The following is a 26688-nucleotide window of genomic DNA, read 5'->3' as shown; positions in this document are numbered from 1 at the left end:
CAAGCTTCCTATAACCTTGTTTAGTTGTTGGACTGGTTCCTTCACTCCTGCAGTGGATTTGCTTTAGCCTACAGGCATTGCAGATCTTCGCCATGGCAGCAGTTTCTCCCATCCTCATCTACCAGTGGGTGCTGAGTTCCCAGTGGCAGACTTCAGAGATTATTTCCATGCCTTGACTGTTCCTCTATTTTATACAGGAGCCCCATCAGCACAGTGAAGATCATCCTTTACGTGTGCCACAGGAGTTGGGGGTTACCTGTGGAACTAACTTTCGGGTTGCAGGGGATCTGTCTTTCCTGCCACTCTACTGACTTCTGATCCTAGTGGTAGGTATATGCTTGTTCATACAAGCATGGAAACATACAAATGGATAATCCTCGGAAACAGCCACTATCGCTTGAGTAAAATGCACCTAAAAAGTCAAACAACTTGCAGGAGTTGTGAAGTTTTAGTGGCCAACAGCTCAAACATTTGCCTATATCAAATAAGCATTGGAAACTGTTTTTGTTTGTGGGGGAGAATGCTGAATTTTTGAGGTGTTCTTCCACAGAGGGGAACTGCACATTCAAAGATTGTTATATCTTTTTTTTACATATAAAATCATTTTGCACATAAATAGGATCTTGTAAATAAATGTTAACATATATACTGCCAACACCATATATACTTTTACATATTATATACTCCCAAGGGTAGAGGTTAGGTGGAGCTGTGGCAGATTTGTGAGATATATAAGCATATGAAAATTAGTGTGCATAAGTTACAGAATAAAGTCAGCCAATTATTGGATACAATTGGCCTTAACTGGCACTGATTAGCAGTTGCATGAGCAGCTGCCCTTAGTTGCTATTCTCTAAGATGAATGTTCAAATTCCAGAGGGGGGGGGGGGTGTGGATGTGGGAGGGACATGCGTGAGTCAGGGTCATGTAAGGCAGTTATGTGTGCATGTGATAGAATATTATCATTTATGTGTCTAACTGCCCACAATGATGTTGCCAGCAAAGGGCAGTATAACAAGCATTGCAAAGTAAATCATAAATAAATATGTTAGATCAATCCTATGTCTGTACCATGGGCTTCAGTGAATAAAAGATTGAATTTAAAATTCTGCTATTGACTCAAAGGGCTGCCCATAGTGAACTCTCTATAGGCCTGATCGGGCTTTCCACTTCCTATACCTCTTCATATGTTTTGAGATCCTCACAAGGCTATTTTCTGACCTCCTATCACTATCACCCGCCCAACTTGGAGCGCCGCTTATAGAATGGCACTTTTTTCAGCGGCCAAATTTGGGCACCTTTTAGTGTATAAAGTAACTTTTTTGAAAGGAATGAAATGGCAGATTAATGATATAAAACTCCACTGAGGCAGAAGAAAGAAAGAAAAGCATACCCCCCCCCCCCCCCCCACACACACACATACATACATACACAGAAAGGATAGAGGATATATTGATAGACTGCAGAAGGAAATTATAGAGACAAAAGTGGTAATGGAATTGCAAAGGACATGAGATAAACATAAAGAATCTCTTAATGGCCTAAGGATGGCAATAAAACCATAAGATAATCTGCACAGAAGAATGGTTAAGCCCAAAATAGAACTAAACTGATTATATCTCCATAAATATCATGCTGAGCAGACTGGATGGACCACTGTGGTCCTTATCTGTTGTCATTTACAATGTCCCTAACTATACAGGGTGTGGGGGCAATAATCAGCCTATGATTAATGTGGTTAAATAAGAGTTTATTTATGTAAAGTACTCTGATTATTCCTCCCAAAATGAGAAAAGCATTTAATCTTAACCTCTCAAATTTTATATGTAAAAAGAAAAAAAACTATGCTGTAATAAAAAGTTAATAAAAAAAATGAACAAAAATAAATTTAGACAATTTTTTAAAAAGATTTTCTAAATTACTGAAGAGTTCTCACACATGCACAGAAGTCATGTATTGATCCAACAGCAATCCTTTACTGAAATTTCTAAAACTTCTAATAGATTCTGAAAAAAGAGTCCTTGTTTTCACTGCAAATACACAGTTCCATTGGTGAGCGGAGACAAATCATATGTGCACTACTGGCCGTTGCAATATTTTGTATACTTTCATATTTTCTTATCATCATAAGAAATACTATGGGAAGCATACTTTTGAAAACATAGCCTTATCGTTTTCAGAGTTTTTGTTTTTACTGTTTTGTTTCACTTTTACAGTTTTAGCATAGAAACAATTTTGTCTTGGATCACAACTTGGTGACTGTTTAAATGATTTACTCCATCATAAAACGTTTTGAGAAATGAATGTAGTGTAGTTACTGTTTTTTTTTTTTTTTACATTCCCAGTAAAACAGATCTAAAACCTGGGTAGGACTTTTATAAAATGTTAAACAATATTTATTTATTTATTTATTTATTTTAAGCACTTCTAACCGGCTTATACCCTAACTTCCAGATTCTATATAACACACCTAGTGTTCTGCGCCAAAATCCAATCATATTGCTAAGTGTATTCTGTAATGCACTGTACCTAAATTCTAATGTGCGCAGGCAAAAAGGGGTATGGTTATAGGAAGGGAAATGGGCATTTCATGGGTGTTCCAAAATTTACAAACAAAGTTATAGAATATGACCCAATGCGCTTAAATCTACATGCCAGGATTTACACCACATTTTCACTGATGCAAATGGAGGCGCATAGCTTTAGGTTCTAGCATATCAATTAAGCATATTCTATATACCACACCTAAATATAGGTGCCCCTTATAGAACACGCTTAGGAGGAAATGTTTTCCATAAGAATTTTCTTGGCACCATATATAGAATCTGGCCCTAAGCAGCTTCCATAAAAGATACATATTAAAAATAACACAGACTATAGAACATATATATACTCCATCATCATCATATATAACATCAAAGTGCTGCCATATAAACTGTCCTTGAGTACATTGTCTCTTCTGATGACTGTTTTCAATCTTATGAACCCATTTTGTCTAGGTCTCCCATTGTAAAACATTGTATTCATTTTGGATCCATTGCTGACAATTACAGATCACATTCATAACAAGCCTTACCTTCCTGATCTGTGGTAACTGTGATGGCCGCAAACTGCTTAGGAGAGAAACTCAGTTCAGAGACTCCATTCATGGCTTCAATTTCAAAGGTATAGTTTGCATAAGCCACAAAGTCAAGTACAGTCACGGATGAGTTAGTTAGACCTGTGTGTCGAGGGATGAAACGAATTCCTCCACCACATAGCTCACACTGGCTAGGATCTGATCCACACTTCTTACAGATGACGCTGTAGGTGAGATCTTTTCTCCCTCCCATATCACTTGGTGGGCTCCATTCCAAAAAGAGGGCTGTTTCATTAATGTTAAAGTTTGCATTCCTTGGGGCTGAAGGGGGCTCTGACAGAAAAGGAAGGAGAGAAAGAGAAAAATGTCAATCAACAAGTGATGGATGCAGAATGTCAATGGAACTCCATAGAAGCTGAACTTATAGGCCAAGGTAAAGTCCTATTCAGATATCAAAGTTACTCTTTCTTCAACATTTCTACAGACTTCTAGGACAAAATAAACTCTAACCCCCCTGTTTAGAAAGCTGTGGGTTAATGCTGATATAGCCAATTCACTTTGGGGCCCTTTTACTAAGCTGTGGTATGGCTACCACATGGGTAGCGTGCGCCAAATTGACCATACAGCCAGGGTAGTGTGGGCACTCGGCGGTAGTTCTGAAGTTGGCATGCGCAGTTTCCTGCAGTAGAAAATAATTTTCTATTTTCTACCGCAGGGGCAGCGGTAATCAGCAGTGCGGTCACATTGATGCTCGTTGCCTGATTACCGCATGAGTAGCGTGTGAGCCCTTATTGCCAACTAAATAGGTGGTGGTAAGGGCTCAGCCAGTAGATAACCGCACGATACTTTTAATATTAGTGCACAGCCATTTACTGCCCCATTTAAAAAAAGATATTTTTATCCGCTGCGTGCCAATTTCATACGCCCAGACTAACGCAGGTCACTATTTACCACAGTTTAGTTAAAGGGAGCCTTTGAATGGGCTGTGTCAGCATTGCCACGCTGCTTTGTAAATGGGGGGGGGGGGGGGTATTTATAAAAAGGGAGAATAACGTTTCAGCTAATTGGCAGCAGCATGAAAATCCAAAGTTGTAGGTAAATGCTTTCCAAAACTCTCCTGGAGGCACTCCTGCTAGCTAGGTTTTTAGGAAATGAATATGCATAAGACAAATCTGCATACTTTGGAAACTCTTTGTATGGAAATCTCATGCATATTCATTGTAGCAATCCTGAAAATCTAACTAGATAGGAGTGTCTTCTGGAGAGGGCTGAGAAGCACTGACCTATGTTGACTCCAGAATCTTTAAAGTGATGAACATTTTGTGAAAATCCGTCAGATCTTATATCAAGAGCATCAGATAGATCCAAAGCACTGATGCAACTGATAGATCAGAGATGTAACAAAATGTTAATGTACTGTAATAACCCTAGAGGGTAATTGCTTTCTAATTATATCAAATTCTGTTTATTGTCGTTTGCCTGATGAAAGAATGACTGTCATATAAATTGACTGTCATATAAATGATAACCATAATTATAGCAGCAAGGGGTAGAGTTAGTAGTTTCAATATGATCCTACTAAATAATTTTGTCTTTATGCTGTTACAAATTTAGGATAATCTTGCTTCAGTGGTAGAAAGATGTAGATACTGTAAATTTCCATTCCATAATATCAAACACTCTATGTCACACTGTCTTCTACATATAGGCCCTTTGTTATTTATTTAGATTTTGCTCATACCTTTTCTGTAGTAGTTCAAGGTGAGTTATATTCAGGTACACTAGATATTTCCCTGTCCCTGAAGGGTTCACAATCTAAGTTTGTACCTGAGGCAATAGAAGGGTTGCCCAAGATCACAAGGATCAGCAGTGGGAATTGAACCAGGCACCTCTGAATGTTAAGCCTGATGTTCTAACTACTAGGCCAATCCTCAATTCCACTTTTATTAGTTTTCATTTCTCTATAGAAAAGATGACTATGCTTACTGACTATAGCTTGAATTGCAAACCAGTTGCAGAGCAACTGAAATTGAGGTAGCCCCAAAAGTGTACTGAAGATAAGCTTCAGTTCAACAACGTAATCGGTATCAATACCAGCTAGCTTTGATATCAAAAGAAGAGATCTATGTGATCTGGAAAACTCATTAACACTGCTATCTTTTGCTGCTCCAATAAGAGATATCACAAAGACCCTAATATATTGTCAAGTAATGAACTGAATGTAGCTACATTGTTTGCTTAGTACTATGTCATCAGTGAATTGAATAAAATGTTGGTGTACTTTTCTGTACTTATTCCACCAACTATAATTTTATAAAGCATAGAGTGTTATGGCAAGTATAAAATATTTTTAATATAACTTTCAGGAACCTGTTTTATTCATTTGTTTCTATTTATTAAATGCTTATCCCATAGATTCAATGCAATGTACAAGGAAATGGGAAACATATATATGTTTGGAATATGCCACATACTTGCTCATGCCCTGCACTGTAGTTTTCCAATTCATACATGATGGCAAGTTATTCCATAACCTACTAGATAATCTTTTTCTTACAGAGACCTGGTTTTCTGATGTTTTCCTTTGTCACCTTTACCAGATTAGCCCTTCTGTTTACTACTTTATATACTCCAATCACATCTGGGGGACTGGTTGGGATTACGTTCATTCTGAGGACCTCTATATTCATTCTACCTTGTCCCACCCATCACTAGTGGATGAGGAACTATCCTTTTGCCTACTAGGCCCTCACTGCTCTTTTTCCTCATTTATTAGTCCCCTCCAGTGTCTCAGGTCTCTGTTCAAACTTTTTAATTATTTCATTCAACTTACCTACTGGGCCTTTCTATCCTTATCCTTTAGGGGAACTTTAATCTCTATATATCTGATCCTAGTGGTGCCCTCGTACAAGACCATGACTCTGTTTTAATTCAACTTCTTACTATGCCTTCTCATATTGCTGGCCACATCCTGGATTTCCTCATTACCTCTATCAATTCTGTCCTTTTGGTTAGTTCCATTAGATCAACTGTTGTCCCTTGTCTTATTTCCTTCCTATGGTCTTTTAAATTGGCCTTGCCTGTTCCCACCCATTCCTCTAAGAAATTCAAGAGAACCGTTAACTGAAACATAGATTCCTTCACACTACATTGTGATGCTTTCCCTGAAAGTTATGACTCCTTCCCTTTGTCTATGTCCATACTTGACATAACACTTTGCACAGCCCCATCCTTGTTTCTACTAGGTCTACATTTAATGAAGAAACAACTCCATCAACTTGAAATCCTAATCTGCATCCCACCTAACTCAATTTAAAAATCTAGTATTTATCGATGGAGTATCACCAAGGTAAACAGGAATATTTCTTCTCATTAATGAATTGGGATTCAAATCCCTCTTATTTATTTTGGTTAATTAGTAAACCAAACACCCCCTTAACTGTTCCACCTATATCTTTCAACTTCACTGTTGACTCCCTAGTGCTAGCTTTTGTTCAGAAGACGATCTTCATGCCTCACTGCTTCCACTGCCTGTTGCTTCCTCTGTTTCTATCTCCTCTCATGATCTTCCTAACACTGATCTGGAGCTATCTGAAGTTGTAGTGCCTCATCTTAATGGTAATGGGTTTTCCTTATTCACCCTGCCAAATTCCATCGAGGTTGAGAAAATAGTTTCTTCTATGTACTCTTCTACTGCCATTACAGATGCCCTCCCTATTCACCTGCTTAATAAGTTTATACCTCCATTCCTTTCTTATCTGTGTTCTATAGTCACTACTAGGTCTTAGGACTTGCCTGTTTCCTTCTGAATAGAAACTGGTTATTCACCTAATTATTGCCCAATTTTTAACCGGCCTTTCATATCTAAGATTACTGAGAAGCTAGTGGTTAAGCAACTCACATTCTACCTAGATGAAATCAATACCCTGTATCCCAGGAAAACTGGCTTTCAGCATCAATATAGCATGTGGGCCCTGCTTACATTGATTGATTGTGATCGGTTTAACCTAGATAAAGGCTGTGAGATCCTCCTCTTTACCCTAAATCTTTCAGATGCCTTTGACCTTGTTAATCATTTCCTTTTGCTCTACAGGATCTTGGATCTTCAGCTTTCTGGTTCTGTTCTAGTATGGTTTAGGTCCTCCTTGGAACACAGGTCCTTTCAGGTATATTGGTCTGGTTTCAATTCTACCCACCATTGTCTGCCCTGTGAAGTACTCCAGGGATCCATGCTTAGCCTTATTCTCTTTTGCATGTTTCTGTCCACTCTAGTCCTTCTCATTCAGTCTTTGGAATTCACGTTGTTCATCTATGCTGACAATATTCAGCTACTTTTGCCCTTAGGTTCTTGTCCCCTTGGACTTCTCTACAAAATATCCTTGAAATTTGACAAAATTGCTGATTGTCTTGCAATTAATGGGTTAAAGATGAATCTCTTGATGACAGACACTATTTTGTTTTCTTGGCAAGAGCCTTCTACCAGCTCTCAAATGCCCACCATTCAGAGTGTATAGATTTCACTAAAGCACTCTAGAAAGCTTCTTATTGGCCCTGTAGATACATGTTTGACATTTGTCACATTTCTCATTTGCTGAAAATGTATTCACACGATGACAGATTTGTTCCATTTGCTTGTCCTTCAGTGTGAAAGTTTTATGTATCTTCATTCACTCTCTCATCATTTGAAGTTTGAACTACTGCAATTCTTTGTATCAGAGCTTGAAACATATCTAATATTAGAAGACTGTAATTCATACAGAACACCTCAATGAAACTACTTGTTGGAGCTAAGAAACGTGATAAGGTTACCCCTCTTCTAAATGAAGAACACTGACCTTTGATTTCCTTTGAAATTCCATTCAAATTACTTACTATTAATCATCGTTTATTACTCCACTTTGCTCTCTTTTCTTTACAGTGAAATTGTATCATATACTCCCATAAGACAATTGCATTATTTTCAGCATAAACATCTTACTGTTCCTTCTCATTTGAATGCCTGCATTGATTGCACTAGATTTGAACATTCTTTCCCTTGATATTCATATGGTGTCATTCCTGATTTTTGGTATACCAAATAACAGTGAAATGTTAATGATAAACAGTTAAAACAGGAGTAGACAACTGTGATTCATGAAAACTGCAGTGTAGTTTTCACAGTATCCAAAACTCTATGTAATATATTTGCTTTCACAGCCTAATGTTCAATGCAGATCTATCTCATACATATTCTGTGTGAATTTTCTGAAAATCAGGTCTGTTTGCAGTACTAAGGGACAAGATTTGCCTTCTCGAGTTATAATAGGTTTGTTTCAGTTTTCAAGCTCTGCCAGGAGAGGAGAGACTCCATGCTGGTGACATTACTTAGACCTTTTAATCAGAGCTACATTGACCCAGTGATAAATGAGGCAAAGTAAAATCTAGTTCACCTTGGATCTATTTGGATTCTGACCTTTTGGCAGAAGGAATCATAAAATATGATTGTATTAAAAAGAAATATGATCAGACTTGGCAACATTTCTGTAGGTTTCCTAAACTGATATATTTAATGGTAAAAGTTAAATAGCTTTTCTACCAAAATATTAAGGGCCCTGTTTACTAAGGTACGCAAGCGTTTTTAGCGCATGCTAAAAATTAGTGCGTGCTAACCATGTAGACACCTATAGGAATATTATAGGCATCTACATGGTTAGCATGTGCTAATGCTTAGCGTGTGAAACGCGAACGCGCCTCTAGCACAGCTTAGTAAACAGTGTCCTAAAAGTGTCACTCTACTTTCTAAAGCCATATTGTTATTCCAGGGTAATGTCTCCAAATGGGTTATTTTTGCACAAGAAGACTATTATTGTGCTTTCCTTTTCCCTGACGAAGCTTTAGTGAAATGGAGGTCCCCATCGGGATACATAAGGTAAGTACTGGTGGGTGTCAAAATATTGGAGAAACAAGCCAGATGCTAAAGACAAAATTTAATTTACATAGACATCATATGAAAAATGCCAGTGCCAACCAGGATGTTACCTTTGTGGGACAGCACTTTACAAAACCAGAACACTGTATCAATGATTTTATGATTAGAATACTAAAAGGAAACTTTAAGACAATCCACCAGATAGGACTTAACAAAGATCTGGGTTTTCTAGCCCATTGTAAACCTTAAAATACTTCTGCTTTTCACACTCTTCTCTACCATGCATCTCTCCCTCTCTTGTCCACCCAGCTCCCATGTTTCTCACCTTACCCACCCCACCCTCTTCCTATGAGACTGTCATTGGAATGTTTTGATGTTTCACTTATATATACTGTTGTTTATCAACATTTGCTTAGTTCTGATCTGAAGAAGAAGGGCTACTTTTGACAGCTAAACAAAGTTAGTCCAATAAAAAAGGTATCATCTTGCTTTCTCTGTTTTGTTTATTACATTTGTAAAACCATAAAGCATGAATTAATGCTTGCTTGTAATCAAATGAATAAGAAAAAATGCATGAATTATGTTTGGGGTGTTTGCAAAGAATATAACTGCGTGCCTGCCTATAGATGCTGGAAGAACAGACACCCTTCTTACTCAAGAGCCCTCATGACAATTTGCGTGACGATTAAATAGCTTTTTAATTGCCATTAAATTATTCTGGCTAAACTGTGATTTCATGCAAATATTAAGCTGTAATGACATGCAGTGAATCATTTAGTAAGATTTACAACTTGGAACAAAGAGGGACAATTTATTCTAATCCTCAAATTCAAGTAAATTATGTGCCACCGGGCCTTTTCATGAATGTGGCCTGATTGCTTCGTTATCATTTATAAATTATACCAAGATTATATAACACACAGAAAAAAAAATCTTGGTACAAAGAACAACCATGCAGAAATCTGTAAGCAAAGCAGTCAGGGTTTCCTAGGCTCATAATTATTTATTGGGATATATTTAGAAATCAAGTTTTCTATAATAAAAAGCACCAGAGAACATTAAGCCAATCATATATCTCAACTAGATGCTGGCTTAGTAAAATGGAACTCAGTTGTGATAGAGTTAAGGTCCTGGTTATCTGAATACAGTAAGAAAGGAGAAAGAAATTTTGGTTTCAAATGGATATTGTTTCTGATGTTTGTTTCTTGTTTAGGATATTAGATCACAGGCAAATCAAAAATCTTTTCAAATAAATAATAAACTCTACTAAGAGCTGTCATCTATGGCATAGAACAAGGGTCTCCAAACTATGGCCTGCCAGCTTGGTTTGTACAGTAGAATCCTTTTTTTTTTTGCCCACCATAATTTTTCTGCTTGCAATTGAAACTAGTTTGTGAAAGAAGTTTTATTTTATGGACAACAGCAGCAAAGGCTACGCAGGTGGCAGGATTCCTTGGTTCTAAGAGAAGATAATGGACCTATAGCATGGCCATAAACTCTGAGAACCCTCCTCTCCTCACTTCCCCACTGACCAAACTCTTAAGGTGGAAGTTATCAATGTGGGCTCCCATTGATGGGTTATTTTACCACAAGTTGTGCTATTTTAGCACAGGGTTCAATTTTATGCAATGAGACCCTGTGCTAAAATAACATGACCTTGTGGTAAAATAACCCATCAATGGTAGTTCACGTTGATAACTCCTCCCCTTAGTATACTTGCTTACCCCCAACACCAGCCCTCCTATATGCTGAAATGAGCTATGTGTGCTTTTCTAGAAAAATATGGTGATCCCTGGCATAAATGCCTTGAAGGGTTGTGAACCTCACTTGAAATGTGAATTTTTCTGCTGTTCACAGAAAGAACTCCAAATGTAGAAGAAAATTAGACTTACTAGTGCATGCCATTGTGGGTGGATCTTTCTCTGCTCTGAAGTAACCTTTTTCACACTGGCAGACAGATGTTGCATCGCCATAAGTGAAACTATGCGGAGGACACTTGGAACACTTTACATTTCCAGCAAAAGCTTTATAGAAACTGGGCCTGCAAGCTGAAACGAGATTAAAAGAATACAACTTGTTTATTTAATAACAATGTTAAAATAATGACTGATGTGGTTCTATTGCATTTGAAATGGTCCATTCATCATATATTTTTTTTTTTACTGCTTTCTCCTTTTCCGTTAATGTACCTTGAGATTTAGACAGTGCTGCCTGTCAACCAAGAATACAATGCTAACATTCAAAAATGTAAATAGGATGAAAAATTGTAGAAACTCCACCAGTCTGAAATGAGAAAGACATGTTTGAAAGTCTGCTGGTTTCAGGATTACTGATTGAAATTGCTTTCTGATCTCTCTTATCCTGAATCCAGCAAAGGGTGGGTAGTTTGTAACCTGCTAATGCCTTAAGTTATTCCCTTTTTTCTGTGGTTCTCAATGCCTTTTTCTTATTATACTAAACCAGTGCTTCCTGAAGTGTGGGTGGCAACCCCAAATAGGGTTACAAATCTGCATATAGGGTTGCGATCAGACTGGCAGAAAAAAATATCAGCCCCACCTATGATTGAACCCATGATAATAGCAGCATCACAGTTGACAGAAAAGGAGGGGAAAGTAGCACAGATAGTAAAGTAGGTCTTGGGGAATGTGTGCTTCTCTAGCCTACAAACCACTGCAATAGCCCTTATGGGCGGTAGGTGTCACCAATATGTGGGTACAGTAGGTTTTTGGTGGGCTTGGGAGCAGTGGCTTGGCTCCGTGGGGCTATGGGGGCCTGGCCCCGCAAATTTCCTGTGGGCCCCTGGTTTTGCTGGTGGGGGTCCCCATCTCCCACCAGCTGAAGTGTTGTCCAGCGCCTGTCTCCGGCACCGCCGCATTGCCTGTCCTGCTCTGTCTTCCCATTACATCCGGCATGCTCCTTTTAGTGAAACTGAGTATGCTCAATTTCACTTAAAGTCTGCAGGCAACACGGCGGCGCCAGAGACCAGTGCTGGACAAGGGTTCAGCTGGCGGGAGTTGGGGACCCCTGCCAACCAAGGTATTTGCTGCTGCAGTGGATAGGGAGTGGCAGGGCAGCGGGGGGGGGGGGGAGTGGAAGGGCAGCAGACCAAAATGTGCCCCCCACCCGGGGCTCTGGCTCCTTCCCACCGTGAGGTCTGGCTACGCCTCTGCTTTGGAGGGCTCACACTTTCCACCACAAGTGTAACAGTTAGATTGGGATATGAACCTGGGGCCCCTTCTCCACTGACCGCTAGGCTACTCCAAGAACCTGCTTGCTGCTTTAATAGGACTGGCTATAACATATGAGGCTGTCACAGAGGCTGGTATGTACTGTATTATGCGTTAGCACCTAATGCAGCTTAGTAAAAGGACCCCTTAGAAAAGCTGATATCTGCAGAAAGTACAGATCTGAAGGGAAGGAGCTCTGGGTGTGGTTTAGATGCACCTTAGAAATACACATGTGTTTCATTTTTTTAAAAATGGAAATATGTCTACTTCAAAAAATGTAAATATCGGCATTTAGCAACTGCTGTCCAGCAAGCATAAGTGTCAGCTAACTGCTCATGTGGACCTGGGATCTGAAAAATTGATAGAGTCGATAATTGTGTATAAGTGTCTGATGTTAAAATTAGTCTAGAAAAATATTCTAAACATTAGAATATTTGAATATCTGGCTCCATTTCTACCTGTAATGTTGTAAAATCTGCATATACACATGTCAGTGCTGGTACTGAAGATATGCAGAGCCTTAAGTGATGCTGCTCTTTTTTCAAATGTGTTTCTTTGTTAAATAGCTGTTCCCATTGTATGTGCCACCAAATACATGTTTATTTCTCGTGGTCTTATAGGTGTTTTACAAAAGGTTCTGCATTCAGCAAATCTTCTGTAAAATACTCTGCAGGTTGTGAACATTCAGACTTTGACAGTCCTTTTTCTACCTAGAAAACCTATACAAGATTGAGCTTCACATAAAATAATTTAATCACACATAAATGAGTTGACAATATGTAAAATCAGGGATAAAATTATAAAAGAAATCAAGTAGGGGTCCTTTTACTAAGGTGCGTTGAAAAATGGGCTGCGCTAGTGCACACGTGTGTTTTGGACACGGTCAGATCCATTTTACAGTGTGTCTAAAAAAAAGCCTTTTTAAAATTTTTGCCAAAAATGGACGTGTAGCATAATAAAAATTGGTGCGTGTCCATTTTGGGTCTGAGACCTTACCGCCACCAATTGACTTAGCAGTAAGGTCTCATGCGGTAACCGTGCAGTAATCTACACGCGTAAAATGACGATTACCACCCGGTTTGCACTGTGTGCAGGAAAATAAAAATTATTTAACGGCGCACTTAGCAGACACATGTAAAAAATGAAATTACCGCCTGGCCCAAGTGGTAGCCGGGCAGTTATTCCAAACTGACGCACGTAGGACGTGCGTATACGCCTATGCAGCTTAGTAAAAGGGCCCTAACATTGTTTAGTATTATTTTGATGTTATTAAGCTATTTTAAAACCCCAAAATTTGAAAAATTACACAAAAGCAATTTGTCATAGCTATGAATTAGAAGCTTTCCTGAACCAAGATAAGTCTTTCATGTATCTGTTGTGGAAAGGAATTCTATACATTGTTCCCACACAAGAGGTCTTCTTATTTGTATCCACGAGCCTAATTCTATTAGCACTTCCAGAAGATAAGTTTGATAATCATAAGGTTCTCAAAGACATATACTTCTTATAGACAACTCTTCAGACAAACAAGTCCGGCATTTAAGGCTCTATGGACCAAACCCAAGATTTTAAAATTAACTCTAAGTAAAACACTGGCCAGGTCAGCAGCATTAATTCTGGAGCAATGTCATCAAAACATTTTAAATAATAATCCTGCTTCACAGTAACAAAGACATAGGTTATAGTAGAAAGACTCTCTTTAACCAAGAAATGAAATGAATTGTGATTATTATGCAAACAACAAATTAAAGCCTGCACCGTGTTGCTAATTTCTGATTCCATAGTCAAGTATGAGTCAATTGCTATTCCAAAGATTTTTACTTTATGAGGTGGTGTAATTATCCTGTCTTCTGTCATTACCTGTGGAAGTGGAGAGATCATAGAGAGACTTTGGATCCAAAGAACTTCAGCTTTTGCATAATTAAGATTCAGCTTATTAGGCCAGTCATTTTTGTTTAGTCTTAGAATATGCATTAAGCTTACCCTCTAAATTTTTGCCTCACTCACAATATAGCTGAACAAAATCAGCATATACAATATAAGCAAAGCCTGCAAACCTTATGGCTAATATATTAAATAAAATAGGGGAGAGCACAGAGTCCTGAGGAACCCCCTTGACAGAGATAACAAAAGGGGCATAATCGAATGAGGCGCCCAAGTTTTCCTGAGGGCGTCCTCACAGGATGTCCTCGTGAAGGGGCGGGGAAACCCATATTATTGAAACAAGATGGGCGTCCATCTTTTGTTTTGATAATACAGTCAGGGATGCCCAAATCTCAACATCTAGGTCGACCTTAGAGATGGTCATCCTTAGAGATGGTCGTCCCCAGTTTTCAGCGATATGGAAACCAAGGACGCCCAAATCAGAAACGACCAAATCCAAGCCATTTGGTCATGGGAGGAGCAGGCAATCGTAGTGCACTGGTCCCCCTGACATGCCAGGACAGCAACCAAGCTCCCTAGGGGGCACTGCAGTGGACTTCAGAAATTGCTCCCAGGTGCACAGCTCCCTTACCTTGGGTGCTGAGCCCCCCAAAACCCACTCCCCACAATTGTACAACACTGCCATAGCCCTAAGAGGTGAAGGGGGCACATACATGTGGGTACAGTGGGTATGTGGTGGGTTTTGAAGGGCTCACATTTACCACCACAAGTATAACAGGTGGAGGGGGGGAAGTGCCTGGGTCCGCCTGCCTGAAGTGCACTGCACCCACTAAAACTGCTCCAGGGACCTGCATACTGCTGTGATGGAGCTGGGTATGACATTTGAGGCTGGCAAAAAATATTTTTAGTTTGTTTTTGTTTTTTTTAGGGTGGGAGGGGGTTAGTGACCACTGGGGCAGTAAGGGGAGGTCATCCCCGATTCCCTTCGGTAGTCATCTGGTCAGTTCGGGCACCTTTTTGAGGCTTGGTCGTAAGAAAAAATGGACCAAGTCAGTGGCGTAGCCACAGGTGGGCCTGGGTGGGCCAGGGCCCACCCACTTTGAACTCAGGCCCACCCAAAATTGTGACACTCTTGCTATGGCTGGTGGGTATTCCCAAACCTTGCCAGCTGAAGATTTTCTGTCCTTGGGCAGCCAGTTTTCTTCCAAATGTCAGCCAGCAGCACTTGCCTTGAGCTGACTCTAAGACCGGCCCTTCTGCACATGCTCAGTTTTCACACATGCAAAAGCCTGGCAGCAGCAGCATCAGTTTGAGGCAAGTGCTGCTGTCTGCCATTTGGAAGAGTGCTGGCTGCTCAAGTAGTAGGCGGAAATCTTCAGCTGGCAGAGTTTAGGGACCCCACCAGCTCAAGTATTTAATATTTGGGGTTTGTGGGCAGGGAGGGGTGGAGAGAAGAGCAAACTGGAGGGGCCGGGGGGTGGGAATTCCATGCCCACCCACCTTGGGCTCAGGCCCACCCAAAATTGGCTATCTGGCTACGCCCCTGGACCAAGTCGGCCAAGTTCTCATCAGGGACACCCTTATTTTTTCCAATTTCGTCCAAGGATGCCCATGTGTTAAGCACACCCCAGTCCCACCTTTGCTATGCTTCCGACACGCCCCCGTGAACTTTGGTCATTCCTGCGATGGAAAGCAGTTGAGGACGCCCAAAATCGGCTTTCAATTATGCCGATTTGGGCGACCCGGGGAGGACGCCCATCTTCCGATTTGTGTCGAAAGATGGGCGCCCGAAAATAAGCCTAAAAGTCTCTTAAACTTGACCATTTGAGTTCTATTTTGAAAATATGAGAGAAACTAGGTTGGCATTTTACCCTTTATGCCAATGCCTTTCAACCTGCAAGTCAAAAGGTTGTGCTCTCCAGTATCAAAAGTAGAAGATAAGCCTAAAAGAACTAGCACTGAATCAATTCTCCTCTCTTAACATTTATGAATATTGGAATTGATATTCAAAGCAATTTAGGAACTCATTTTCGAAACAGAAAATTCTACAAAGAGGCACACAGCGGCAGAGGGGACATGTTGGGGGTGGGATTTGGGTTTTCCCAGAACTTAGATATTTTTCTACTAAGAGATGCAAGTATGCAAAACATCAGTTACCATATAAGCCCCCCTCCTTCACTATCTTAACCATGTTCTTTCTATCATTTGTTGCAAACTAGCTGGGAAACAGGTTGTCTCTCCCTGACCTAACTACCAACACCTCATCATTGTCCTTGTTTATAATGAGATACAAACTATTATTCATCTCCTGTGTGGGTAACACAGTCCACCTGTACTCCTCCTGCTAGTTTGCCCCCAATATTGCTGGAGCCTGCCCCTGCTTAATCTAGCTGGCACCAGGGTTGCACCACCAAGAGACAGGCATGTGTAATTTTCTGGTTACTCCAGATGTCAATGGTGAAATTCTTTCTACTATCCTCTGCCTTGGCCAGCTGTGCCTGCATCCAAAAAATGACCCTGCTGATATAGGCTGGGGATTTCTAGCCTATTGAAATTTGTTCTAAAGCAACAGGCCTCCTAACACTCCTGAATTAGTCATAGCCATTTTTATCCCATATCCTGCGTCAGCAACAGTCCAACCCCTCTCTCCTTCCCAATCCCCTGCAGCAGCACAAATCTTACAAGCCTCCTACATCAGTTCCCCAATTCTCCATGCCCCAGAAATATCAGCACTCCTCCTTCCAACCCCAGCAACATCACCCCCGTTTCTCCCAGCCCCAATCACAGTCCTCCCTTTTCTCATCCCCCTACATCAGCAACAACCCCCAACCCCCATGCATCAGTCATAGCCCCCCTCGCCTAACCCTCTGCATCAGCAACAACCTAATCCCTCTCCCCCTTCTAACCTCCTTATTAGTTACAACCCCCTCTCTCCCAACCTCCTGAATCAGCAACAGACCCCCCCCCCCCACCACAGTCCTCTGCATCAGATTCCCCATTCTTCCAGCCTCAGAAGCAGCCTCCCCATTCTTTTATCCTTGTATTAGCTTTCCTCCCCCTCCTCACACAGTGGTGAGAGCTTCTGCTCCTACTCTTGGCACTTTCTGCTGCTTTGTGGGCTCTGCAGCCAGCATTGCAGAAGGTTTTAAAATGTGAGAACAAGAAGTCCTTGTTCTTGCATTTTGATGTCTTTCTAGTGCTGGCAGCAGAGCCAATGAAGCAGCAGACAACAGTGGGAGGAAAAGCAGAAGGTTGTGCAGCCACTGAGGGATTCTGATGCAGTGGCCAGCTCTAATGAAATCACCCAGCTGCAATGGCAGCTCTCCAGTGATTTCATTGGAGCTGAGGAACCAGTAATTTTTCAGGGTTTATTAAGTTATAACTGCAAACAACAAATTCCCTTTCAGGGTGTTTTATTGAGGTTTTTCAGATATAGCTATAACAAAAATCATAAGCATAAGTGTAATAATACTCAGTTGCCTTCTCCCAAATTGGGTTCTTTATGCCTCATTCCTAATTTGTAGGGCCTTGGTATCACATATGTTTTTGATTGGCAGCAATGAAAGATTTACTCACAAGCTTATTTCTTGTTCCTTACTCTCTGGTTGCTGAATAGTGATTACCTGTGAGAAGGGAGAGGTTCCAAGCGTATTGAGAAGAGTGAATGTGGTTTTTCCTCTCATAAATGAAGACATATGCAATCCCCTGGTAATATGGGTTTGGAAATTTCCTCAGGGGATTACTAGACTGAAGTAGAACTATTCAGAGCTACGGGGGGGGGGGGGGGGGGGGGGAGGGATAACAGTATGGAAAGGAGATGAAAGAGCCCAATCCAGAGGGAGGATTAGCAATGAGCAACTGACAATAGATGTTATAGTTGAGGTGGTGTTGGGAAGTTATAAAAGTGATAGAATTAATGAACACATGGTCTTTGGTTGCCTTCACGCCCCCACCCCCACCCACCAAGATTCATGAGGAGAGGGGGTGTCTTGGATAGGCCCAATAACCTAAGGCTGAATAAAGAGGACGTTTTTGCCAACAAAAGCATTAACGGGATTGTGAGGAGTGCTCCGGATGAGTAGAAATGGTTAATCAAGCCCGGGAGCAGAACAGGAAAGAGCCTGATCAGTGCCAGAGTCAGCAGCTCGTAGAAGTGCCCCTCTGGAGGAAGGACAGACAGGGAGGTCTGGTCTTGAGGAAGTCCGGTGGCTGGGTAAAAACCTAGTGGGACAGCTTACCGCAGCAAGAGTGGGAAGTACAGCCTTGAATTGTTCTGCTAAAAAGGATGGGTTTTGGAAAACTGGTGATGCTGTAAATATTTAAATACCCCAGGATTATAAAGAGAATATTAATTCATCAGTTGGAACTGTTACCAAAAGTCTTGGAACAAAAGAACCTTCTTTCAGCAAAGTGAGCTGCTGGATAAAATGTGAACTGTTTGATATTAAGACAAATATGAAGTTTGGATATGTGCCTACTGTAGCATTCCAGTAAAGTTCTATTTTGCATAAAATAAATCATGAAGTAGAGAGTTTCTTTTGAGTGAGAGTGAAGTTATTTTGATCCCAGACTGCGAAAGAAAAAAAAAAATGAGGTTTATAACCTTACAGCCTATCAGGATCAAGCCTGACCCTGGTCTGCACCCAGCTCAGTGAAATAAAACTTTTTGTTTGTGGCCTTAGTATGGTGTTCCACAAAATATTAATAGCATGAGTGGAATCACGCATGTAGGATAGAATCTGGGGGATCAGTGGTCTGAGGAATGTGTCAACACATTTAGATAATGATTCCAATATGCTAAAACTATGATCCTTCCAGGTGGATTCACCAGTGATTTATGAACCTTTGGTAATACATATATTACAGGAATTCTTGGAAAAGGAATATGCAAAAAGTTATACTGTCCTGTGGTCAGATATTCTGCTTGTCTCCAATCTCCAAAAGAGAATCTATTTTGTTTTATAGACACTCTGTGATGGTCTATAAAACTTGTTATCCTTAACTTATTAATCTCCCTAACATACCCTTCTGTGTACTGAGCTGTGCTAGCGGCTGCCATGTGCTAACACCGACACAGCCCATTCACTTTGAATGGACTGTGTCGCCATTACCACATGGCTTAGTAAACAGGTTAGATAGTCTTTTTTATGCAGATTCTATGAACTCTGCAGATTCTTGTAGTAAGCGAAGAGGCATCATTCATTGGGATACTCCCTGTTGTTTGTATACTTATATCCTCTCTTTTTTTCTTTTGTTTTATAGATGTTACACTTTTACATTTATTAAGATGATTCAGATTTTTTTGTCTGTTTATGATTTAATTTATTGTTTATTAATAATTGAATTTTTAGGACTGTTATATACTAGCATATTTTTTGAAATGTGTTTTTATATTTTATTAATGTAAGAATTTGTATTATCCTCCCATGTTTTTGTATATGCTGTTATTTGTTATGATTTCAATTTTTTATTTTCAGACCCCTGAGGCAGGCGTATAGTTGCCGATATACGGCCCGTGTCGGGTCTTCATAATAAAGAATCTTCCTTTGTCCTGCTCCTGAAGGTCTTTATTCTGCTTTTTCTTTTGCATACTTTCCGTATTTATCATGTTTAACTGCCTTTTTAAACTGTTCCAATTGTAAATTGAAATCATCATGAAGATCACTGAAAGAGGCATTGTGTTCTTTTAAAAATATTAACTCCCTTATCTATATGCTCCTTTATTTTTATGCTTTTTTAGTGGCAGTCTGTATTATCAAAATCAAGGTCAAGGGAACACTTGTTCAATATTGATTCCCATTTGACCATAAAGTCTTCATCATATTATACATTTTTGGTTCTTTGTTAATCCATAAACCTCTTGGTATCATTTTGTTATGGCAATAGTCTAACAATAATGAAAATGTAGCTCAGTATGAACTAATCTTTTACTTAGCTTGATTGCTTCTTCCCAGTCATCAAGATGGCTATCAAGATCAGAACTCTTCTTAAAGAATGGTTACTTCAGTAAATGTTCCTGCAGTTGAGCCTCAGTAAAACTGAGGATATTTCTCTATGGGGAATACAACATAGTGCCTCACAGAAGATTACAAATGCCATAAGGGAATGATTTTCAAGCAAGTAAAGCAGCAAAACATGGAGCAGACCGGCAGGTATAGAAGTGGGCAGTTTATTAACACATACCTGACGTGGCACATTTCACGTAAAAAGGCTATGTCGGGGGTAAAACTGTAGCACAAACATATAAATTAACTAAAAATATACAAATAAATATCAAATCATTTCAAAAATAATTCCAATAAAACATAAAGATAAAATTATATGAAATTAGCAAGTTAAATATTGTTAAGTAATACTTTTGGCTTAAACAAGTGGAGGGGCTTTTCAAAAAGATGTCCAAGTCAGAAAATGAATGTCCAATTATTGGTGTCTTTGGTGTCCTTGAGCTATAATGGAAAAAAGAAGGGTGTCCCTGACGGGCACTTGGCCGACTTTACTTGGTCCATTTTTTCTTACGACCAAGCCTCAAAAATGTGCCTGAACTGACCAGATGACCACTGGAGGGAATCAGGGATGGCCTCCCCTAACTCCCCCAGTGATGACTAACCCCTTTCCACACTAGAAAAAACAGCTTTAAAAACTTTTCTTGCCAGCCTCAAATGTCATACTCAGGTCCATCGCAGCAGTATGCAGGTCCCTGGGGGGGGGGGGGGGGGGGGGGGGTGTCAGCGTAGGCACAGCAAAGGCATGGACGTCCTTCTTTCAAACATTTTGGATGTCCTGAACTGCCCCCCCCCCCCCCCCCCCACAGGGATGGCCAAATTTCAAGGGAGTGGAGTGAAGTGGAGTGGAGGAATGGCCTAGTGGTTAGAGCACTCTTGCAATCCAGAGGTGGCCTGTTCAAATCCCACTGCTGCTACTTGTGATCCAAAATCCAAATAAATAAACAAAGGCGGTGTCAGAGGCATAGCAAAGGCATGGGTGTCCTTCTCACAGAAACATCCACATTTTGGACGTCCTCAAGTGTCCGTCGCAGGGACGGAGGCATAGTGAAAGCACCTAACACTTGTCTGCGTGTATGAAGCCGTCTTTGGCATGCGCAGAGCAGCCACAAATAATTCTTGGCTGCTCTGCACTGGCTTCCCCTCCTTAGGAAAGAAATTGTGTGCAAATGAGCTAACAGCGAGCAGCTCATTTGCATGTGATTTCCTTCATGCATGCCCGTTCCTTTCCAAATCGCTAAGGGATCGGTAAGGGAAGGGCTTTTTCCGTTCAGTTAGTGCATCAGTTAGTCCACTGCAGTGCCCCCTAGGGTGCCCGGCTGGTGTCCTGGCATGTCAAAGGGACCAGTGCACTACGAATGCTGGCTCCTCCCATGACCAAATGAGTTGGATTTGGTCATTTGTGAGATGGGCATCCTCGGTTTCCATTATCGCAGAAAACCGGGGACGACCATCTCTAATGTCAACCTAAATGTTGAGATTTGGGCGTCCCCGACCGTATTATCGAAACAAAAGTTGGCCGCCAATCTTGTTTTGATATTATGGGTTTCCCCGCCCCTTTGCGGGGACATCCTACGAGGACGCCCTCAGGAAAACCTGGGCGCCCCGTTCGATTATGCCCCTCCACATGTGCCATGATCCAAGAGTATTGGTGGGTACCCTCAGTGGCGTAGCGAGGGTGGCTGCCACCCGGGGTGGTTCGCCACTGCGCATCCCCCCCAGGTGCAGCATGACACCCCCCCTCGGTGCATCACCCAAGCCCCCCCTAGTGCATTCTTGCATGCCATGTGCACGCCGCTGGGGGGAGGGTGTCGCTTCTGCTGGTTCCCTGCTCCCTCTGCCCCGGAACAGTAAGTAACCTGTTCCTGAGCAGTGGGAGCAGGGAACCAGGGAAGCCGACACCCCCCCCTCCATTGGCGAACACCAGGGGCGGACTGCCCTGCCCTTGCTATGCCACTGGGTACCCTCTGTCACCTCTGAAGGAGAAATCAAAGGTTACAGACATGTGCGTGTATCACCAGCTATGGGCACCTTGGATTGAGGGAGAGAATTTGAAGTAGAGGGTTTCTTGGTGGTGAGAGCATTTGTGGAAACCTTTTGGGGGGTGTAGAGAGGAAGAGGGGAATCATAGTCATAGAAACCACCTGCCTGTGATCCCACCTCTCTCAAAGTGCTGGTAGATTTCTGAGTACTGGAGAATGTGCTGGAGAATGTAGGGATCAAGACAGGACTCCGAATAACATGCACAGACATCTATTATTTCCCCATGTGCATTACAAGCATCCTGCATGTTCATGGAATGAAAGGATTTTCTATTTCTATAGGTGGTCTCACTTGTTCTTGGGGATCTGAGGGCCATGTGGGTAGTAATCCATTTTGTAAAATTGAGTCATGGTGTCTTTGTTCTTCTGTACTGTACTGGGAATAGCTATGCAGTCAGAGTTGTGCATCAGGAAGGCATCTAGGAACTAGGATAAACAATGTGAGACAGTAGGGTGTATGATTGAAAGGTGAACTGGCCTGAAGGAGAACTCTAGCTGCTGACAGAGGTGCTGTATGGCAGGCCTATTAAAACAGAACCTTGTAATGCACTCCTCATCAGTAAGGTTCACGAACTGAATTCCTGTCCTGAATATTCTTTGATAGGGGTACTTTCTGCCAGCCCTTCCCTCCTGACTCTCAGCTACATTCAGCAATACATGTAGGACATCTTTATTCAGCTCACTCTTGCCTAGTGTGTAGCTATCCCATCACCACAGATGCAAAAACACTAACACAAATGTGTGCATCATCACCTACCGCAGGGCCACATAGAGGGGTATAATTGAAAGGGGCATCCAAGTTTTCCTGAGGACCCGGTGAAAGAGCAGGGAAACCCATATTATCGAAAGAAGATGGGCGGCCATCTTTTGTTTCAATAATATGGTCAGGGATGCTCAAATCACAAAATTTAGGTCGACCTTAGAGATGGTCGTCCTTAGAAATGGTCGTCCCTGATTTTTGGCAATAATGGAAACCGAGGACGCCCATCTCAGAAACAACCAGATACAAGCCCTTTGGTCATGGGAGGAGCCACCATTCATAGTGCACTGGTCCCCCTGACATACCAAGACACCAACCGGGCACCCTAGGGGGAACTGCAGTGGACTTCAGAAATTGCTCACAGGTGCATAGCTCCCTTTGTGTGCTGAGCCCCCCAACCCCCCCCTAAACCCACTCCCTATAACTGTACACCACTACCATAGCCCTTATGGGTGAAGGGGGGCACCTAGATGTGGGTACAGTGGGTTTGTGGTGGGTTTTGAAGGGCTCACAGTTACCACCACAAGTGTAACAGGTAGGGGGGATGGGCCTGGGTCCGCCTGCCTGAAGTGCAATGCACCCACTAAAACTGCTCCAGGGACCTGCATACTGCTTTCATGGAGCTGGGTATGATATTTGATGCTGGCATAGAAGCTAGAAAAAATACTTTTAAAATTTATTTTTGACAGTGGGAGGGGGTTAGTGACCACTGGGGGAGTAAGGGGAGGTCATCCCCGATTCCCTCAGGTGGTCATCTGGTCATTTAGGGCACATTTTTTGTGGCTTGTTGTAAGAAAAAAATGACCACGTAAAGTCATCCAAGTGTTGACACCCTTCTTTTTTCCATTATCGTTCGAGGATGCCCATGTGTTAGGCACGCCCCAGTCCCGCCTTCCCTACACTTCCGACACACCCCCGTGAACTTTGGTCATCCCCACGATGGAAAGCAGTTGAGGACATCCCAAAATCGGCTTTCAATTATGCCGATTTGAGCGACCCTGTGAGAAGGACACCCATCTTGTGATTTGTGTTGAAAGATGGGCGCCCTTCTCTTTCGAAAATAAGCCTGTTAGTAAGACACTCACTCAGCACCAGCACAGTACAAAGCACACACTCACCCAACTTCAGCACATTTGCACACTGACAAACAGAGACACACAGGACTGCACATAGAGACAATGAGAAAAAACAGTACAGACAGGTCAGGAGCTATAATGGCATATGTGCTGGGTTGGGAACAGTGAGGAACAGGTTGGAGATGGACACACCAAAGGGGGGGTGGGACCTAATATACAGCAGGGGATGGGTGTGGATGGGAATAAGTGAGTGTGGGCAACAAACAAACACAACAGGACTCAATATGTGGGGTTCATATGGTTCACACTGGGGCACATAGAAATAGCAAGCAAACCACAACCCACATCTTCACTCTCCTTTATATATCATTACACTTGGGACCCTGTTTACTAAGCTGTGCTGTAGTTGCACAAACCTTTTAGCACATTAACACTAGAGACACCCTTAGGAATATAATGGGTGTCTCTATCATTAGTGCATGCTAATTTTTAGCACGTGCTAAAAAGTTAGTGTGCCTACAGCGTGACTTAGTAAACAGGGCCCATGGTATTTATGCACCACAAATACTTTGCAAAGGTAAAATTATGTATAATCATACCTGATAATTTTCTTTCCATTAATCATAGCTGATCAATCCATAGACTGGTGGGTTGTGTCCATCTACCAGCAGGTGGAGATAGAGAGCAAACTTTTGCCTCCCTATATGTGGTCATGTGCTGCTGGAAACTCCTCAGTATGTCGATATCAAAGCTCCATCCGCAGGACTCAGCACTTAGAGAATTACACCCACGAAGGGACACTCTGCCCAGCTCACCACCGCTGAAACGGGGGAGGGGAATTAACCCAGCTCATCCCCACACAAGTGGGGGAGGGGAATCCGTCCAGCTCATCCCCGCGGAGCGGGGGAGGGACACCACACCCGCCGATGCGGGGGGATCTGGCTTATCCTGCAACCGCAACCGCGGGAGGAGCTGACTGACCCTAACACCGCCGAAGCGGGAGGGGTACAAAGCTGCCCTACAGCCGCACGAAGCGGGAGGGAGTGCCGGCAGAATTTATGTCTCAATCCAGCCCCGTAAAACGGAGGGGAGAGGAATGCAGCAGCTCACTGTAACACAAACTCGTCTCAACTCTTGAAGAATCCAAGTGAAAGAAGAACTTGAACACGAAGTCCTCCTGAAGTAACTGAAGGCTAAACTTGAACCTAAAATTCAACCAGAATATAAACAGTACAGATATCTGGGAGGGGCTATGGATTGATCAGCTATGATTAATGGAAAGAAAATTATCAGGTATGATTATACATAATTTTACCTTCCATATCATCAAGCTGATCAATCCATAGACTGGTGGGATGTACCGAAGCAGTACTCACCCAGGGCGGGACATAGAAATCCCTGACCTCAACACTGAAGCTCCAAACCGGGCCTCCGCCCGTGCAGCCACAGTCAAACGGTAATGCTTGGAGAATGTATGAGCCGAAGCCCACGTTGCCGCCTTGCATATCTCTTCCAAGGAGACGGATCCGGCCTCTGCCATCGAGGCCGCCTGAGCTCTCGTGGAGTGAGCCTTCAGCTGGATAGGCGGCACCTTCCCCGCGGCCACATAAGCCGCTGCAATGGCTTCCTTGACCCATCTTGCCACTGTAGGCTTAGCAGCCTGCAGACCCTTACGAGGACCTGCAAACAGGACAAACAGATGATCCGATTTCCGGAAATCATTGGTCACTTCCAAGTATCTGATGATGACTCGTCTCACATCCAGATATTCAAGAGCGGAGTACTCCTCTGGGTAGTCCTCCCTACGAAAGGAAGGGAGACAGAGCTGCTGATTCACATGGAAGCGAGAACCAATCTTGGGCAGGAGGGAAGGCACTGTGCGAATAGTCACTCCTGCCTCAGTGAACTGCAGAAAAGGCTCTCGACATGAGAGCGCCTGGAGCTCGGAAACTCTTCTGGCTGAAGTGATAGCCACCAAAAAGACTGCTTTCAACGTCAGGTCTTTCAGAGATGCCCTCGACAAGGGTTCCAAAGGCGGCTTCTGCAATGCTCTTAGCACCAGGTTGAGATTCCACGCAGGCACCACTGAGTGCAGAGGAGGGCGCAGGTGATTAACTCCCTTGAGAAAGCGCACCACATCTGGCTGCGAAGCCAGGGAAGCACCCTTCAGGCGGCCCCTGAAGCAAGCCAGAGCCGCTACCTGGACTTTAAGGGAACTGAGCGACAGGCCTTTCTCCAGACCTTCTTGCAGGAACGCCAACACTGAAGAAATTGGAGCAGTGAAGGGAGAAAGTGAGCCTGCTTCACACCATGCTGCAAAGATACGCCAAACCCTGGCGTAAGCAGTAGAAGTAGAGCGCTTCCTCGCTCTCAGCATAGTGGCGATGACCTTGTCTGAGAAGCCCTTCTTCCTCAGACGCTGCCGCTCAATAGCCAGGCCGTAAGACCAAAGGGAGAGGGATCCTCCATCACCACGGGACCCTGATGTAACAGGCCCTGCTCCACTGACAGCCGCAGAGGATCGTCGACTGAGAGCCTGAACACGTCCGCATACCAGGGACGTCTGGGCCAATCCGGACCCACCAGGATTACCCTGCCGGGATGCTTTGCCACCCGGTCTAGCACCCTGCCCAACATGGGCCAGGGCGGGAACACATAGAGGAGCTCTTGTGTCGGCCACTGTTGGAGAAGAGCATCTACTCCCAGGGAT

General features: G+C 42.5%; 1 protein-coding gene across 1 annotated transcript in view; it reads right to left on the bottom strand.

Annotated features, from left to right (window-relative positions):
• The window catches only part of LOC115470753 (ephrin type-A receptor 6), a 426374-nt gene extending 415377 nt beyond the window's left edge, over positions 1 to 10997 (bottom strand). Inside the window, exons 1-2 of the mRNA XM_030204259.1 lie at positions 10880 to 10997; positions 3077 to 3412 (exon numbers count right to left, since the gene is read on the bottom strand). Of these exons, the coding sequence (XP_030060119.1) occupies positions 3077 to 3412; positions 10880 to 10892 (349 nt within the window). The 5' untranslated portion in view covers positions 10893 to 10997. The remainder of the gene's footprint in view (positions 1 to 3076; positions 3413 to 10879) is intronic.
• Positions 10998 to 26688: the final 15691 nt, after the last annotated feature.

The sequence above is a fragment of the Microcaecilia unicolor genome, chromosome 5, assembly GCF_901765095.1.
Source record: "Microcaecilia unicolor chromosome 5, aMicUni1.1, whole genome shotgun sequence".
NCBI lineage: Eukaryota > Metazoa > Chordata > Amphibia > Gymnophiona > Siphonopidae > Microcaecilia > Microcaecilia unicolor.
This window is presented reverse-complemented; position numbering and strand designations above follow the sequence as displayed.